The sequence below is a fragment of the Maylandia zebra genome, linkage group LG18, assembly GCF_041146795.1.
Source record: "Maylandia zebra isolate NMK-2024a linkage group LG18, Mzebra_GT3a, whole genome shotgun sequence".
NCBI classification, from domain to species: domain Eukaryota; kingdom Metazoa; phylum Chordata; class Actinopteri; order Cichliformes; family Cichlidae; genus Maylandia; species Maylandia zebra.
The window spans coordinates 21,303,040-21,321,396 of record NC_135184.1 but is presented as its reverse complement, the minus strand read 5'-3'; the positions used below and the strand labels follow the sequence as shown (position 1 = coordinate 21,321,396).

At 45.9% G+C, this 18,357-nt stretch overlaps 1 protein-coding gene across 1 annotated transcript; it reads right to left on the bottom strand.

Annotated features, from left to right (window-relative positions):
* Positions 1 to 222: 222 nt before the first annotated feature.
* On the bottom strand, positions 223 to 6,432 carry LOC143413682 (fibronectin type III domain-containing protein 7-like). Its single transcript, XM_076877019.1, has 8 exons — positions 6,402 to 6,432; positions 5,878 to 6,105; positions 4,539 to 4,799; positions 2,842 to 3,102; positions 1,510 to 1,770; positions 972 to 1,232; positions 611 to 871; positions 223 to 512 (listed from the first exon to the last, which is right to left on the bottom strand). The coding sequence occupies exons 1-8, from the start codon at positions 6,430 to 6,432 to the stop codon at positions 223 to 225; spliced, it is 1,854 nt and encodes a 617-aa protein (XP_076733134.1).
* Between the last annotated feature and the right edge of the window lie 11,925 nt (positions 6,433 to 18,357).

Here is an 18,357-nt window from a genome sequence, read left to right as displayed (position 1 = left end):
AGGCTGGAAAAAGGCAGGTCTTGTTAGGTCAAGTTTCTTTTGCAAGAGATCAGTGAAAAACATAAATTTACATATTAAATCTCAAGTCCAGTGGGGGCATATTTAAGAAATTACTGGTGACAATATTATAGGATATAATATTATAGGAATCACTGCTGTAAAAAAAAACAGTCCAAGTAGAAGAAGATTAATCTCAATATACTGAGACTGAGAGGCTTCTCCTCACCGGAGCAATTGCCAGTCAAAGTCAGTACCTTGGTCTTGCCTGAAGGGGGCACTGTAGTTGCTGACACAGGTGCCATCCGTGGCAGTCACAACAATTTCATATGCTTGGCCACAGAGCAGGTTACTCAGTGCGCAGTTGGGGCTGGAGCTGTTGCAGGTGAGGGTCTGCCCATCACTTATGGCTTCCACTGCATAGCTCAGTGCATTCGGACTGGGGTCCCAGGACACGTGAGCGGCTCTAGCACTACAGATCAGCTGGCTCGACACATTAAAGGGAGCACATGGTCCTGGAGTTGGAATGAAATAAAATATCAGTAACGCTTCCAGATTCCCCAAATAAGACCCACATTACTGACATCGGTGGTTTAGGTCAAGGTCGTGTTACCTGTGTTCACAGAGACAGTGTTGCTCTGTTGAATTTCACACTTGTCATCAACTCCTGAAACACCTATTGTGTAAACCTCCCCACAGTGGAGCCCAGTGAGGCTACAGGAGGTTTTATTGGTTGTGCACGAGGACCTGTGACCTTCACTGCTCAAAGCAACAGCAGTGTAGTATTTGGCACCATCACTGGCGAGCCATGACACAGGAACAGGGTGTGGAGCACATGTGCGTGTCACTGTGACGTTGGTGGGAGGACACGGCACTGAAAGGAAACGAATAAGAAACACAATTTGGAGGATTTATCTAACAAAGTCTTGTGGCTCTATCTACATATATGATCATGAAAAATCTGCAGGTCTCACATGTGTCCACTGTGACCTCTGTGCTCGGCAGGCTCTTGCACGTCCCAGTGATAGAAAAGACCGTCACTGAGTAGGAGCTTCCACACTCCAGCCCTCCTGTACTGCACTGTGTCTCTGTGGAGTTACAGTACAGAGGCTGGCCCGATCCTCTGGATATCACAGTGGTGTAGCTCTCAGCAGTAGTGGAGATGTTCCAGAAGACTGTCAGCTCACCAGTTGTGCAGTTCACATGGGCTCCGACTCCTTCAGGACCACATGGCACTGAAAAAAGACACACAACATCATCTGCCATTTAAAATCAATAGAAATGGTATACCATTTCTATACCAGAAATGGCGCTCCACTCACTTCCTTAGGTTAAAAGTAGATATCAGATATCAGATTTTAGATATTATTTATTATTTTTAAATTAAAGTTTCAACACATTTTATTCAACTCATCTGGTTTATTTAGGATATTTCCATTTTTTTGTAATCATTTCTTCTGCAGGATCAAATATGGTGCTCTGATGAACAGATTTAATTTAAAGCAGTAGTACCTGAGTCCATGCTGACCACACTCGAGGCTGACGGACAGTTTCCATCATTGTAAGTGACCGAGACGTTGTATTTCTTTCCACAAGGCAGAGAAGTTATTGTACAGTTGTTCCCTGTGTTGCTGGTGCAGTTTAGCTGATCAGCACTCTGATCTGCTATAGTGGCGGTGTAGAGGCCTGTGGACTGATGGTTCTGCCAGACTATCACAGCACGATTGGCATCACAGTCTCTAAACGCTTCGATGTTTGTCGGTGGACACGGTGCTGGAGAGGAGAAAGATGATTCAGTTCATAGTAACTTAACAGGTGTTAAGTGTCTTCATCATAAATCTGCACATGAAACTGAACATAACAAATGAGGGTGGATCTCACAGAAACATTGTTGGAGACTAACTATTACATCCTTTTTAAGACTAATTCTGATTTTTGGTGATTTAAATTTTTTTTAAGTAATTGCTGGTTTAATTTTTTTTAGGTATAATATATATAGTGTATAGTCTATACATAGGTGACACAACACAACAGTGTTATCAATCTTCTGACCTACCTGTCATAAAAGAAACCTCCTGACTGGTGGTGCTGTTGCAAATGAAATCCGTGCCAAAAACACTGGCAGTGTAGTTCTGTCCACATCTCAGGCCATCAATCATACGGGTGCTGTCCATTGACATGTACCTGTATGAATTGCCGTGTGCATCTTGGGCGACAATGACGTACAATATAACGCCACTGCTTTCTATCCAATCAAGTGTTGCAGAGTTTTGGCTGCAGTCCACTGATACTGTGACATTGTTTGGGGTGCAGGGAACTGAAAAGAGAGGATGTTAGTGTCTACGAGTCTCTGCCACCTGGTTTAGCAGTATGACATCTCGGGAACTATGAAAATTTCAAACAGTGACTCAATACATACCAGTCTGTGCAACCTCCCCCAAAACTTGGGGAGAGGAGCACTTGCTATTGGAGGCAACAATCCACACGCTGAGGTGTTCACCACATGGCACATTGGTAATTTCACAGCTGCTGGAGGAAGTTGTGCAGTTGTAGCTTTCTTTAGTGTTTCCCTTTGCTTCTACAAAATAGGAAAGAGCTCCAGCAGCAGAGTCCCAGTTTATGACCAGCCTGTTAGGGTCACACTCAGCTTTCCTTCTCAAGTTAGTTGGAAGACAAGGAGCTAAAGAAAGAAAATGGAGAAGAATGTGTATTTTGTTCCTTTCCTTTAATTCAAAGTGTTTAAAAAATAACTAAACTTTACCAGTTGTTAGCGCAACCAACCACAAAAAGCTTCTGTAATCACATTTTAGAAAAGTCACAACAAAGACTGTAAGAAATACTCACAGGTTTGAACAATCACAGGTTCGGTGATGTCGGTGTTACACTGTAAGGTGACAGCATACACACGGTACGTGTAGTTCTGAGCGCACTCCGCATCAGTGAAGTAACACATGATGTCTGTTGTTCGACACTCCGTTGACATGCCATTGCTATCCACAGACGTCGCCACATAATAGAGGGCGTTGTTGGTGGGCTGCCAGCTGAAGACGACTACATTGCTGTTGCAAGTGTATGAAGCCTGAGGATTTGCTGGGGCGCAGGGGACTGGGGGAAAAGAACGAATTAAGGATGGGAGGATAAGATAAGTGCACCTCTCACTTCCATCCTGGCATCAAATTGTAGAAATGACACAATGAGTCATTTTGCACATTTACATAATGCATTTTTTCCCCCTTTCACTGTAATTTCATGACATAAATGACACCCTCATCGTGACCCTAACTCGTCCATATATCGTTTAGTAATCGAAAATGACACAGAAAAAAGCTTAAATTTTGTAGACATGTTAAAAGAAATATGGCTAATGAACAGTTACTTCTATGTATTTGCAAGGGAATGCATACATAGCTGAGGTCACTGATGGCCAAGGGTGTTGGTGGCCAACAAAGCCAGTAGTGACGGCCCTTGAAGAGCTAGGTTCATGCTTGTAGAACCATTAACATTAATTTATTTATTTTCTATGCACCATTCTTTACGCACTAGAGCAACCACTAACAAAAGCGTATTGAATGTAAGTCCACATCGTGCACTTCTTCATAAGCGACCAAAATGTTGCCTACTTTCTCTGATCACCTCAACTCTGGCCACTGTTCGTCTGCAGTGAGTGTACTCAGAGTGGAACATGACTCTTGACTCTGTGAAAACTTTTTTAAAACCAATGCTAGCTATACCGAAGTGAGTTGTCGAGGATATCTTAACGTTTTCTGATGTTGTTGCTGCTGTTAGCCTCTGTTAGCTGCTGTTAGTTGGCATTAGTGATACATTTGTTGAAATGCATGTAACATTGTTGACGTCTTAGTGCATAAACTTTAATACAATGTGAGAATGTAATCAAACTGTTTATCAATGGGGAAAGTGTGATTTTTAGGACACTTCCAGAAACTGGTGCCTGCTCTTATGTATTTTTAATGGATTCATTCAAAGTTTATGAGAATGTATCAGTTTGTCGAGAGATGTAATTACACATTAATTATGCATATATATCCTTTTTTGGTTTAAACAACCTAGAAAAAATTATCGATTTCATCTTTAACATCACGCAGGCTACCAAATTCTGTTTTTCATTTACATTAAATTAATCACATCATCAAAACAGCTTGAAGACTTGGTGTACAGTACACGATTGTGTATCTCCTTCACCTGTTCATGTTTCAGACCCATCCTATATATGACTTTTGATAACTCCCTAACTTCAATAGACTGTAAAGAGCTTTTGAAGGCTTTTTTAGCTGGTGTTAGATGGCAGGTCTTATTAGATAACATGAACTTGTGACTTGCTGCTCAAGGAACAAAGAACAAAGGACACCATGGAAAGAACCTAAAAAGTCTGACCTAAGGGTACAGTTTGTTCTGAATAGATTGCACTGTGCAATGTAAGGAAAAAAGAGGAGGTGGAAGTATGATTGAAAACATGCAGTATAAAGGCGACAGGGGATGAGCCTCAGAGAGGTCATATTTGTTTTCACAGCCGCTGCCCTCACCTGTCTCAAACATTGAAGATTTGTTGGAGGTGCTGCTGCAGTCGCCAAAGAGGGCTGTAACACGGACCTCATACTTCTCACCACATTTTAACATGGAGATCTGGCAGCTAGTCGAAGCTGATGTGCAGTTACTAGAAGCGCCGGTTCCATCTACAGCTGTGGCTCTGTACAAGCTGGCCCCAAAGACCACATCCCAAGTTGCTGTCACACTGCCACTGGAGCAGCTGTAGTCCACTGAGACTGTCGTCACCGAATTAATAGCTGAATAAAGTAAAGAAAAAAATGTACAAATTGTAAACAGATGGCATAATTATGTTTCAGAAGTCAGCAAAAATGGTAAATGTAGGTACATAAACATATTCTCGGTTATCCCTAACAGGTCAAACAAAACACTCTGACGGAGCTCATTCACAAATATCATCACGATGCAGGTAATAGTTGTCCTCATCTATAAAAACAGGGAATCAGGCCTATGCTTCAGTGGTTCTGGTAGTAAATACTTTTCTACGCTTTATCTGATGTTGATTTTATATTTTTAAACAAGAGAAGAGAAGGGAAATAGACAAATAATTGATGTTGCACAGATACTCACTAGAGGTAGTGTGTGTAACATTAGCAGCCTCCCCAGGCACCAAGAAGAAGTTGAATGATGATACTCCCACTGTGTAGGTGGAGCAGGGCTCCAGATTACTTATATCAAAGGTTGTGCTGGTGGTGTTTCTAATGAATAGCATGTTGCTGGGGTTTTTATTGTCACTCACAGCCACTCGGTACAGCAGGACTTTATCCACTGAGTTCCAAGTCACTCGGGCTGTACTTCTTCCTGTTGCTACTACTTTCACATTAGTGGGTGGCTGCACCACTTCCAACAGAAAATACAGGCGTTAATCAGTGATTTAGAAGTAATTATGTATATTTTATGTGTACGTGCATCATCTGAAAAACCATCAAAACCAGCTGTTTGTATGCACTTACACGTTGTTATTATCTTTGTGCTACTTAGGGCACTTCTTCCAGCACTGTTGGAGGCGTAAACTTTGCAGCTGTATGTTGTAAAGTTATTCAAATCATCAATTTGTCCCCTTGAAACTGTGAAGGTCTTAGTGAAGCTCTGTGCTGGAGATTTAATGAACTCTTCCACAATTATAGTATAGTTAACTGCCCCCATCACACTGGTCCATTCAAACCTTATGGAAGTACTTGACACAGCTTCAGAAAGTGTGATCTGAGGTGTAGCCGGCACTGGGGGGATGTAGAAGATGTTCAGCATTACTTTATTTACTTTACTCTTCAAATAAAATTGCTTTGTTTATTCAGATGGTTTAAAACGTGTCCCTACCTGTCATGGCTGTTTTAGTGTCCGTGCACACAAGATCCCAAAACACAAGGACCTTCAGGGTGATGTCATAGACATATCCAGATCTTACCCCCTGTACCACCATCTCTGTGCTGGTTGGTGGTATCATCACCATCAGCGGGGAAATAGTGGTGGAGTTCACAGCTCTCAAGTCCAACACATAAACTGAAGCATTGCTGTAGGTGCTCCATACCACATTAAGGGATGATGCTGAAGGAGATGTAACTGACAGGATATTACATCCTGAGAAAAGTAAGAACATTTATTTATTAAGTTTCTTTGTGGCGCAGAATAAAACAGATGGAAAGTCCTTAAAAGAATACTTAATTAGTTCTTTTTGTTACTCAGTTTGAACACTTCGACAGCTTTCTTCAAGCCTCATGTTTTTCCTATGTCTAAGCACTTTTAATATGACATTCACAAGGTCAAACTCCTAATGGAGGTAACTCAGGGTTCAGCATCTTGCCCAAGGATTCTTTGACATATAGGTATAGTGAATAACCAACCTTCCAAATTGTAGACCATCTCCAGTATCATTTTTGGGGTGACCCCCAATAAAGAAAGTAATAATAGACTATTAACAATCACACTGCCAAATGATGAAAAAAAAAAAACCCCAAACAAAACAAAACAATCCCCCCCCCCCCCCCCCCCCCCCGCCCCCCCCAGGTCATTTTCATTAAGAACCTCTTCTTCAATGTCATTCACAAATCACCAAAACGACAATAAAACATTCCATAAGAAGTCATTCTGTTCCGCTGGCATATTCAGTGTGGTGTTGAAGGGATATTCTCAAGGAAAAATTCCATATATGTTATACGAAAAAAAGAAGTGGGAAAAACAACAAATATAAACATCCATATTAATATCAATATTAACCACTTGACAAAGGAAAAAGGACAGAAGACCTACCTGCAGCCTTAACATGGGGTATCTTAAAAAAAAGAAAAAACTGTTAAGAAGCTAACTCAAAATTCTGTAATTACCTGAAAACCTAATTGACAATAGAAAATTCAAACTGCATAATTACCTGCATGAGGGACAATATGGCAACAGAAAAATAAAGGAGCCTCATCTTATTCATAGTAAAGGTCAGGATCACGGTATGTTACATCTGAGAAGTGCACAAAGATCCTCCAAACATCCTCTGAGATCTTTACAGGCTGCACACTGTAGATTAACCCCATGGGAACCAATCAGGAGATCCTAAACGAGGACAAGTGAAGCCCCTAGGCTACCTGTCATCATGATACAAAGTACAGTAGCCAGTGCTGCTGGTTAAGCAGGGAAACTTCCCTCCGTGTGGCAGAGAAAATCAACCTTTTTTATATGAAAAAGAAACTTTTAAATCAAAATGATCTCAAACTGCTGGTGAGGAAAGTGGTAAACAGATAAGGAGGTCATTATAAAGATAATTGGAAGTACATTCCTGTGTAGCATCATTAAAATGTAAAAAGATTCAAAATGGTGTAAATATACGTCACATGTAAATTGATGATTTAAAGTAATATTTTAGCTCATTTGTAAAATGAAACACTAAATGTTTAGACTGCAAATACTTTTTAAAAAATACAGCAGGTTCTACAGTAGGAACTCCATGTGACCAAAGACAAACAAATAAACAGATTGTATATACATTGTATAACCAGTTCATTTCTTTTTGTTGTTGTTTTAGTGGGTTCAGTCCTCCTCAACAAGGAGGCAAATATTCCACAAAACGTCTGGAGAGACGTTGTATCAATCTTCGGATGCTTTTTGCCAGAGGAGGTTGTGTTTCACCTTCTCTCTTGTAGCAAAGGTGTTCTGTTCCATTCAAGTAATAGTCTCTGTGTCATCTAAAAGTACAAGCCTGCTTTTTCTTTGGAAACCTTTGTGTAAGTTTGGTGGCATGTTTTGGGTTTTCATCATGAGACCTGTGGCCACAGGCATTCATGAATGATGGCACCATGAATGGTACCATCTAAAAATGTCATCTCCTCAACAGCCTGTTGTCACACTTCACTTCCATCTCTGTTCTTCTCTCCACATCCACAACAAACAGTTTCATGCCAAAGAGAAAGAAGGCAGTTGTTTATTGTTGGCCATCCATCAGAAACTCAGATTTCTACTGAAAAAAGGTTGAAAGTTGAAAAAACAAATTGAAAATATGCTGGAATTGCCAACAAGGAAGTGTAAAGGCTGAGTGACAGCAGTTTATAGTAGGCCATAATGAGTTTGAATCAAAAACTGTTTTATATGTCCTGTTAAAAACAAACAATTTCACAGTAGGCGTATCTTTTCTCTTGTCCTTTTTAAAAAAAAATATATATATATATTTTTAATTTGAAATCCTGGTGGCCCTCCACATCCATTCTAATTATTATGCTGTTTTTGGTCTATTTAAAAGCAAAATTCCACATTACAGGAAATATCCAAGTAGTTTTAATGTTCCCACATTAAAACATTAAAACAAAATATTAATGACATTATTACTGTCACAATTATCAGAGGGACCCATAAGATTATATTGTGTAATATCAGCTGTACAGACATTTGAGCATATCCCAACATTTAGAAATTTGTGTGAAAGCCTCACTTTCAAACATGTATCCTACTAGTGATTGCAAACATATGCTTACTGTAATAGAAACAAAGCTAAAGAAATTGAATTGTATCAGCCAATAAAGTTTGAACTTATAAATAAAAATATTTTACAAAGATAACAGTGTAAAGATAACTGCGCCTCATGAGGAAGTCATGACTTGGTTACCATCAGTGCATCCCTACAGGGCTTTTCTGTTCATAATATGGAGGCGTAGTTTAGTCTGTTGTGTTATATAAATGCATGTGATAGCCTGTTGTGCGTTTTAGCGTAGGTTGGCATCTCTGTCTCCTTCCTTAGCGCTTGTGTTTTTTTTGTGTGTAAAATCCCCGGCTGGATGAATCCTAAACCTCATGCTGAAAAGTATCTGATTTAGAGTCGGGTAGCTTTTGTTTGCCACATACTTGAGACATTCTTCAGCACATGTGTCATTTCAGCCAAGTAACTCTTCTTGAAACTCCACCTCTCTACTTTATGGGCACCATTATTCATTTCATGGGTTACGCAGCGTTTAATTGGTCAGGGAACACATCCTCCAAACAAATGATAGTATTAGATATATCTAATACCTGCCGTGGGCTGGTGTGAGCATGGGTACAGCTGCACAAACACATCAAGTGTCATGCTCCTGGGTGAACGACCCAGCATTTTGAGTTTTGGGATGTTTCAAGTTTCAACTCATGAGTTGTTCTTTTGGATTTTGAGATGAGGTTTATGTTCTAGCTCTGTATCCAGTCCTTTCAGTATAATATTGTTTCCTTGTGCTTCTTAGTTTTCCGTTGTTTGCAGTCTGTGTTTGTCATTAGTATATGTAACCTTGAGTTATCCTCTTTTGTGTTCCTTTTCTATCTCCCCAGTCAGTTGTGTTTGTTTATCTCCTGTCCTTGTACAAAATCCCCGTCTTAGTTTGGTCTCAGTGTTTGTTATTTTGATAGTCGTTTGTCCTGTATGTTGTGTTTAGTTTTGCTTCGTTTGTCTGCTCCCTTTCAGCCTGGCGTGTTTATATCGTCTGCGTCTATGTCCTTTGTTGAATTGTCTGTCAGTCTGTGTGCGTTTGTTCTGCATGTTCCTAGTTAGTCCTCACGTTGTCCCCGGTCTTTGTTATATTAACTTCAACAGCAATAAAGCTGTTGTTGAGTTTTAGACCTTGTCTTTCGAGTCCTGCAATTTGGGTCCCATTCTGCCTGAGACACAGCGAGCCTTGACCTCATGTTTCTTCTTTACTGTGCATAGTCTCATTGTCATGGTCCTGGGCCGTGTTGGCCCAGTATTCTTAGTTCTCTTGTATTTTTGTATTCAGTTCCCTGTTTAGGTTCTGTTTCCTGAGTTGCCCTGTTATGTGGTTCCCTGTGTGCTTTCCCTTTGTGACTCTCACCCCCTGTGTGCCCCTCTATGTATTCATGAGCCCTTGTCCCCTTTCGTGTTTTATTCCATGTTTTCCCCAGCCTGTTATGTCTGTGTTCTCCCCGTGCTCTCTCCTCCTGTCTGAACCTCTGTACTTCCTGTTTTACTTTGACAGTCTCTCGTCAGTATGCGTCATGTTGTGTTCACTCCTGCCCTGTCTCGTTATGATTATCTGTGTCAGCTGTGTTCCCCGTGTGCTCCCACTTCCCTCGTTAACCCTCTGTGTATTTATGTCTGCGTCTCCCTCAGTTCTGTGTCGTAGTCTCCCTCATGCTGCGTGGATTTCCCTGTGTCTCTCTCCAAGTATTAGTTTATTGTGCCCAGTTTAAGTTTTGTATTTTCCTGTCATCTTGTCAGCAATAAAGCTGCCTTTTGAGTTCATCCCTTGAGTCCGTGAGTTTTGCGATTGGGTCCTCATCCTGCCTGCCACACAGCCGACCATGACAGAAGACTACGACCACGACATGGACCCAGCAACTCACAACCCCTCCGCTGAGCTCCGGGAGGATTTAATCTACACGGTGGAATATCACTGTCAGGAGTGGGAAGTGCTGCCAGGAGACGAACACCGGGAGGTCGTAGCCGTCCGTCTACAGCGGATGGTGTCCGGACTCCCGTGGCTGTTCGGCGCGCTGCACCCCCACATCCGGGACTTCCTCGTTTCCACCGTAGGCATCCGCCCGAAGCTGCCTCTCCAGTGTGAAGAGTCGGAGGACGTTCAGCCCGGTCCGCTGGAGGATTCGCGGTCCGGCTCGTCTCCTCCCCCTTCCCGGAGAAAACGGCGTTCACGTCGCCGGCGTTCCCGAGCAGCGGAGCAGTTTTCATCCCTGGGTGAGAGTGACTGTGCGTCACACTCTCAGCCCAAGTTTTCTGGACCCGGACTTCATGACTTTTCCACCACTCCCCAGCCGTCGCATCCTAAGCCGGCTGCGTGCCCTGTGCCGCTACAGTCAGCGCCCGCGGTGCCAGAGGACCCCGCACCCGCTGGCTCTGCATCCGTCTCCGCTGGGGGTTCAGGAGGACCCCTCCAGCAGCTCCTCGTCTCCGCTGGCGGCTCTGCCCAGCCCGGCCAGCACCTCCTCGTCTCCGCTGGGGCTTCAAGGGAACCTCTCCAGCCGCTCCTCATCTCCGCTGGGGCTTCAAGGGAACCTCTCCAGCCGCTGCTCGTCTCCGCTGGGGGTTCAGGGGAACCTCTCCAGCCGCTGCTCGTCTCCGCTGGGGGTTCAGGGGAACCTCTCCAGCCGCTGCTCGTCTCCGCTGGGGGTTCAGGGGAACCTCTCCAGCCGCTGCTCGTCTCCGCTGGGGGTTCAGGGGAACCTCTCCAGCCGCTGCTCGTCTCCGCTGGGGGTTCAGGGGAACCTCTCCAGCCTCTCCTCGTCTCCGCTGGAGGGTCCGAGGGGCCCGTTCAGCCTCCTGTCTCCGTTGGAGGGCCCGTCCAGCCGCCATCTGCTTCTGGCCCAGCCTCGTCCGAGACTTCGTCCTCGTCTGGCCCAGCCTCCGCTTCGCCTGCTGCAGCTCCATCTCCGTCTGGTCCGGCCCCCGCATCACCCACACCCGGTCCGGCCTCTGCATCGCTTTCAACGTCGCCCGGTCCAGCTTCGGCCTGTGCTTCGCCCAGTCCGGCCTCAGCCTCAGCTCCTGCTTCGCCGTCGCCTGGTCCAGCCTCAGCCTCTGCAGCGACGCCTGGTCCGGCCCCCGCATCGCCACCGTCTGGTCCTGCCTCGTCTGGTCCTGTGCCCACCAGGCCATGGCCAGCATGCCTAACACTGGAGAGCCGCCGCTGCATTCCATGCAGCCGGCCCCCTGAACGGCTCCGTCTCCTTCGCCGCCGCCGCTGCCTTCCGCGCGGCCGGCCTCCTGAACTGCTCCGTCGTCTCCTTCGCCGCCGCCGCTGCCTTCCGCGCGGCCGGCCTCCTGAACTGCTCCGTCGTCTCCTTCGCCGCCGCCGCTGCCTTCCGCGCGGCCGGCCCCCTGAACTGTTTCCACGTCTCCACCGTTCCCGTCCGCATGGTCGGCCCCCTGAACTGCACTGTGTTTTGGGTTGTTTTTCTTGGGCTCCGGTGTTTGCTGTGCTCCTTTGTTTTCTGTTCCGTGCCCTCCGTCCTGGGCCCCCGCCGCCCGCCCTGGGTCGTTTTCTGTTTGGTTTTTTGTTTTCCTGTTTGGGCTGTCTGGAGCCAGCCCTTAAGGGGGGGGGGGTGATGTCATGGTCCTGGGCCGTGTTGGCCCAGTATTCTTAGTTCTCTTGTATTTTTGTATTCAGTTCCCTGTTTAGGTTCTGTTTCCTGAGTTGCCCTGTTATGTGGTTCCCTGTGTGCTTTCCCTTTGTGACTCTCACCCCCTGTGTGCCCCTCTATGTATTCATGAGCCCTTGTCCCCTTTCGTGTTTTATTCCATGTTTTCCCCAGCCTGTTATGTCTGTGTTCTCCCCGTGCTCTCTCCTCCTGTCTGAACCTCTGTACTTCCTGTTTTACTTTGACAGTCTCTCGTCAGTATGCGTCATGTTGTGTTCACTCCTGCCCTGTCTCGTTATGATTATCTGTGTCAGCTGTGTTCCCCGTGTGCTCCCACTTCCCTCGTTAACCCTCTGTGTATTTATGTCTGCGTCTCCCTCAGTTCTGTGTCGTAGTCTCCCTCATGCTGCGTGGATTTCCCTGTGTCTCTCTCCAAGTATTAGTTTATTGTGCCCAGTTTAAGTTTTGTATTTTCCTGTCATCTTGTCAGCAATAAAGCTGCCTTTTGAGTTCATCCCTTGAGTCCGTGAGTTTTGCGATTGGGTCCTCATCCTGCCTGCCACACAGCCGACCATGACAGAAGACTACGACCACGACATGGACCCAGCAACTCACAACCCCTCCGCTGAGCTCCGGGAGGATTTAATCTACACGGTGGAATATCACTGTCAGGAGTGGGAAGTGCTGCCAGGAGACGAACACCGGGAGGTCGTAGCCGTCCGTCTACAGCGGATGGTGTCCGGACTCCCGTGGCTGTTCGGCGCGCTGCACCCCCACATCCGGGACTTCCTCGTTTCCACCGTAGGCATCCGCCCGAAGCTGCCTCTCCAGTGTGAAGAGTCGGAGGACGTTCAGCCCGGTCCGCTGGAGGATTCGCGGTCCGGCTCGTCTCCTCCCCCTTCCCGGAGAAAACGGCGTTCACGTCGCCGGCGTTCCCGAGCAGCGGAGCAGTTTTCATCCCTGGGTGAGAGTGACTGTGCGTCACACTCTCAGCCCAAGTTTTCTGGACCCGGACTTCATGACTTTTCCACCACTCCCCAGCCGTCGCATCCTAAGCCGGCTGCGTGCCCTGTGCCGCTACAGTCAGCGCCCGCGGTGCCAGAGGACCCCGCACCCGCTGGCTCTGCATCCGTCTCCGCTGGGGGTTCAGGAGGACCCCTCCAGCAGCTCCTCGTCTCCGCTGGCGGCTCTGCCCAGCCCGGCCAGCACCTCCTCGTCTCCGCTGGGGCTTCAAGGGAACCTCTCCAGCCGCTCCTCATCTCCGCTGGGGCTTCAAGGGAACCTCTCCAGCCGCTGCTCGTCTCCGCTGGGGGTTCAGGGGAACCTCTCCAGCCGCTGCTCGTCTCCGCTGGGGGTTCAGGGGAACCTCTCCAGCCGCTGCTCGTCTCCGCTGGGGGTTCAGGGGAACCTCTCCAGCCGCTGCTCGTCTCCGCTGGGGGTTCAGGGGAACCTCTCCAGCCGCTGCTCGTCTCCGCTGGGGGTTCAGGGGAACCTCTCCAGCCGCTGCTCGTCTCCGCTGGGGGTTCAGGGGAACCTCTCCAGCCTCTCCTCGTCTCCGCTGGAGGGTCCGAGGGGCCCGTTCAGCCTCCTGTCTCCGTTGGAGGGCCCGTCCAGCCGCCATCTGCTTCTGGCCCAGCCTCGTCCGAGACTTCGTCCTCGTCTGGCCCAGCCTCCGCTTCGCCTGCTGCAGCTCCATCTCCGTCTGGTCCGGCCCCCGCATCACCCACACCCGGTCCGGCCTCTGCATCGCTTTCAACGTCGCCCGGTCCAGCTTCGGCCTGTGCTTCGCCCAGTCCGGCCTCAGCCTCAGCTCCTGCTTCGCCGTCGCCTGGTCCAGCCTCAGCCTCTGCAGCGACGCCTGGTCCGGCCCCCGCATCGCCACCGTCTGGTCCTGCCTCGTCTGGTCCTGTGCCCACCAGGCCATGGCCAGCATGCCTAACACTGGAGAGCCGCCGCTGCATTCCATGCAGCCGGCCCCCTGAACGGCTCCGTCTCCTTCGCCGCCGCCGCTGCCTTCCGCGCGGCCGGCCTCCTGAACTGCTCCGTCGTCTCCTTCGCCGCCGCCGCTGCCTTCCGCGCGGCCGGCCTCCTGAACTGCTCCGTCGTCTCCTTCGCCGCCGCCGCTGCCTTCCGCGCGGCCGGCCCCCTGAACTGTTTCCACGTCTCCACCGTTCCCGTCCGCATGGTCGGCCCCCTGAACTGCACTGTGTTTTGGGTTGTTTTTCTTGGGCTCCGGTGTTTGCTGTGCTCCTTTGTTTTCTGTTCCGTGCCCTCCGTCCTGGGCCCCCGCCGCCCGCCCTGGGTCGTTTTCTGTTTGGTTTTTTGTTTTCCTGTTTGGGCTGTCTGGAGCCAGCCCTTAAGGGGGGGGGGTGATGTCATGGTCCTGGGCCGTGTTGGCCCAGTATTCTTAGTTCTCTTGTATTTTTGTATTCAGTTCCCTGTTTAGGTTCTGTTTCCTGAGTTGCCCTGTTATGTGGTTCCCTGTGTGCTTTCCCTTTGTGACTCTCACCCCCTGTGTGCCCCTCTATGTATTCATGAGCCCTTGTCCCCTTTCGTGTTTTATTCCATGTTTTCCCCAGCCTGTTATGTCTGTGTTCTCCCCGTGCTCTCTCCTCCTGTCTGAACCTCTGTACTTCCTGTTTTACTTTGACAGTCTCTCGTCAGTATGCGTCATGTTGTGTTCACTCCTGCCCTGTCTCGTTATGATTATCTGTGTCAGCTGTGTTCCCCGTGTGCTCCCACTTCCCTCGTTAACCCTCTGTGTATTTATGTCTGCGTCTCCCTCAGTTCTGTGTCGTAGTCTCCCTCATGCTGCGTGGATTTCCCTGTGTCTCTCTCCAAGTATTAGTTTATTGTGCCCAGTTTAAGTTTTGTATTTTCCTGTCATCTTGTCAGCAATAAAGCTGCCTTTTGAGTTCATCCCTTGAGTCCGTGAGTTTTGCGATTGGGTCCTCATCCTGCCTGCCACACAGCCGACCATGACACTCATATAAATTTGGCGTACATCCATCAAAGTCTTCAAGTTTGACTAAATGACTTATTGATCAAAACCTGAGAAAAAGTCGAAACCATGGCTCTTACAAATGTGTTGTATATTGTCAACATGTAGAAACCACCAGTGTTGGGGAGTAACGGAATACATGTACCGCCGTTACGTATTTAAAATACAAAATATGAGTAACTGTATTCCGTTACAGTTACCGTTTAAAAAGGTGGTATTCAGAATACAGTTACTTTGTTGAAATAAATGGATTACACGGCGGTACTTTCCTGTTTCATTTTGTCGCGGGTCAGGACTGTTTGGGTTTTGTTTGACAGCTACGTTCTGTTGTTCCAGGCGGCAGCGTTACGGTTGCCATGGTTACAGGGCGACGCTCTCTCTCTCTCTCTCTGCGACTGTGTGCTTCCTGGGTGAGAGAGCGCCTTTTCGTTGTTGTTGTTGTGCTAAGCTAACAGGCAGAATGCTACAAGCATAGCTCTAAAGAATGTAGCATCATGCGCAGTGTAGTCCGTGTTGCAGGGAGAATGGACTGCCATACACGTTATGGGTCTGTGAGTATGGAACGCCAGGACTGCCATAATGAATTAATTAAATACACCATTAAATAATTAATTAAATGTGGCAATAATTAATTAAAATTGGAATTAATTAATTAAATAAATAGTTATGATATATGTAATTAATTAATTATTGACACATTTAATTAATTATTTATGTATTTCACGTTTTAATTAATTATTGACACATTTAATTAATTAATTATTGACATATTTAATTAATTATTTATGTATTTCACATTTTAATTAATTATTGACACATTTAATTAATTATTGACACATTTAATTAATTATTTAATGATATATTTATTTATTTCATTTTGGCAGTCTTGGCGCCTGGCTCTCATCATGAAATAATTTTATCTGTCAGCCTCACCCATCAAACTCAGGGGGCGGGGTTAACGCTGATCGAGTCAAAACATTGCTTTGGCCTGGTGGCCATTGTTTCTAGCACACAACAACCGGCATGTGGAAGCTAACAGAACTGAGCTTTGAAAAACCCTGTTTGTGTGTTACCAAATACCGTTTTAATATTTTTTTAGCCGAGAATGTAGTGGTTTAATCTTCATGTGTCTGGTCGGTTTGTCATGATACAGCCTCTTTGCAAAAGTGCTTCGATGATTTCGGAGATGTCGTCCCAGTCTCACGGCAAAGCGTGGGATAGACCCGCTCGCCTCGCAAGCAATCCCACCGACAAAGCGCAGGCCCCGGTACACAGCTGTAGTAACCCCCGCTGACTTCTTTTACTGAGGTTATATTTATCGGTGTTTTATTTCCTGATGTTCTTATGTGTCCTACGTGTTTCAGTCGCCAATTCTGAATTATAACTAACATTAAAAACATGTTTAAGGAGGAGAGAGAGCAAATAAATCTGTTTAACATCTGATCTTTGGGTTTTTGTTCAGTAATCAGCGTGACCTGTGTATAAACACATAAAAGAGATAACGTTGGTGTTTCCGTCATGTAGTAACTGCTGGCTTTAACTGTACAAAGGTTGTTCGACACTATGAAACACATACAGACTTCATGATGTTCGGCTAATATTTTTATTGTGAATATTAATCATGCTGACCTCGCTCTGTACACCACGCAGCGAGGTCAGCATATCCACGATATCCTCAGCTCCATGAGTTAACACAAAGTTTCCCAGCTGACTATCTAACTGCCAACTATTCCAGAGACGTGAAAATATACAGCATAAAGAAAAGTGTAAGAGACTCAGCAGCAGATTAGAATAACAGTTATACATTTAATAAATCACCAAATGAATCCAAGAAACGAGCAAACCTGTTCCGACAATTTGAATTTGTATTCCCTCAGCTGCAGACTCGCTGCTGTTTAAATGTTTGAAAAGGAAGATTAGATATAAACAAACGTCAAACATAGACTCAGTCTGCCTTCACATTTGATATGAGGCCAGCACGTATAGTGGCCTCAGCAGGCTATTACTGAAATACACATGCTATATCATAAACTATGATATAAATAGGGAGGTCCTATTAACATGTTTAGTTTTAAAGGACACCTTCCTGCCTTTAGTCTCATTCATGAGCAGTATTCGTTTTCTTCTAACATCCAGAAGTCTGCACAATGTGTTTCATAGTTTGTAACAAGCCTTTGACAGGTAAACATAACATGACCGAAAAAGCAAAAAAAAAAAAAAAAAAAAAAAAAAAGAGAGAGAGAGAGTGTTGACATAAGAAGAGAAAATGCTCTCAATTATGGAGACAGGCAAATGGTTCATTTATGTTTGATGTGTGTTTATTCCTCCCTAAATATCGTCGGTGAAGTTTGCCATGCACGTCAGATTTTCCTGCGCATTTTTATACCTCTGCCAACAGAGAGAGAAAAAAAATCACATTCTAACAGACAGCTGGTGCTTAGAATACAGTTGAATAACTATTAAAAAACAGATGATATTTAGATGATAGTTCAGTCTAACACATGTGCCAGTGAACCATTAAACGTCTGTGAAACTATGCAGTTATGAAACGTAACTTTAACCTCAGCCAAACCGATTTGCTCAGTTGTAAATAAAACAGCGAAGTAAACGTGACCCGACAGACAGAACCTGAGTGAATGAAGTCCAGCGTTTAACCACTGAGAGCTAAAACTCAGCTGAGGTTTGAAAGCTGTGTGCTGGTGATTGGACATCAGCCGCTGATAAAGCTGGCTCGCCTATAAAGTGCTCTGTAAGGAAACGAGCTCCAGCAGCTCTGCGCTCGGGGAAAACACTATATTTACTTATCTTGTGCAGAAAAATGCGCTGACATTGCGTTATATCGAGCACCGGCTGCCCAGTTAAACTGTGACTATCACCAGGTAACGTAGGCGTGTTTCTTGAATTAGCAGCAGGTGTTAAACAGCTGACAGATGAGGAGGAGAATGCATGCAGGTAAACTGAGGGTCTGCTGAGCTGATCGCTGGTTTCGTGAGAAAAATGTCAGCTCGTTCTTTATGTTACAGAAGCACAGAGACACAAGACCAGGCGGAAAGAGACGATCGTTCGGTGAAAATGAGAATCTGCGAATGCAACATGTGGAACACGGAGAGTGGAATATGTAAACAAACCGGTTAATGTACCCCCTCGGTGCGCTCTGCATGCTAACTGTTAGCAGAGCTAGTGAAATCTCTGAAAACATCTGAGCACTTTTGCAAACATGTTCTATGTTGACAACCTGACCAGAC

Bases quoted from the DNA above. Each gene is read 5' to 3' on its own strand.
- LOC143413682 (XM_076877019.1), bottom strand. From the start codon at position 6,432: ATGATACTGGAGATGGTCTACAATTTGGAAG. The intron at 3,103-4,538 runs GTGAGGGCAGCG...CTTTTCCCCCAG, and splicing joins ATCTTCAATGTTTGAGACAG to TCCCCTGCGCCCCAGCAAAT. The intron at 1,233-1,509 runs GTACTACTGCTT...GTCTTTTTTCAG, and splicing joins TGTGGTCAGCATGGACTCAG to TGCCATGTGGTCCTGAAGGA.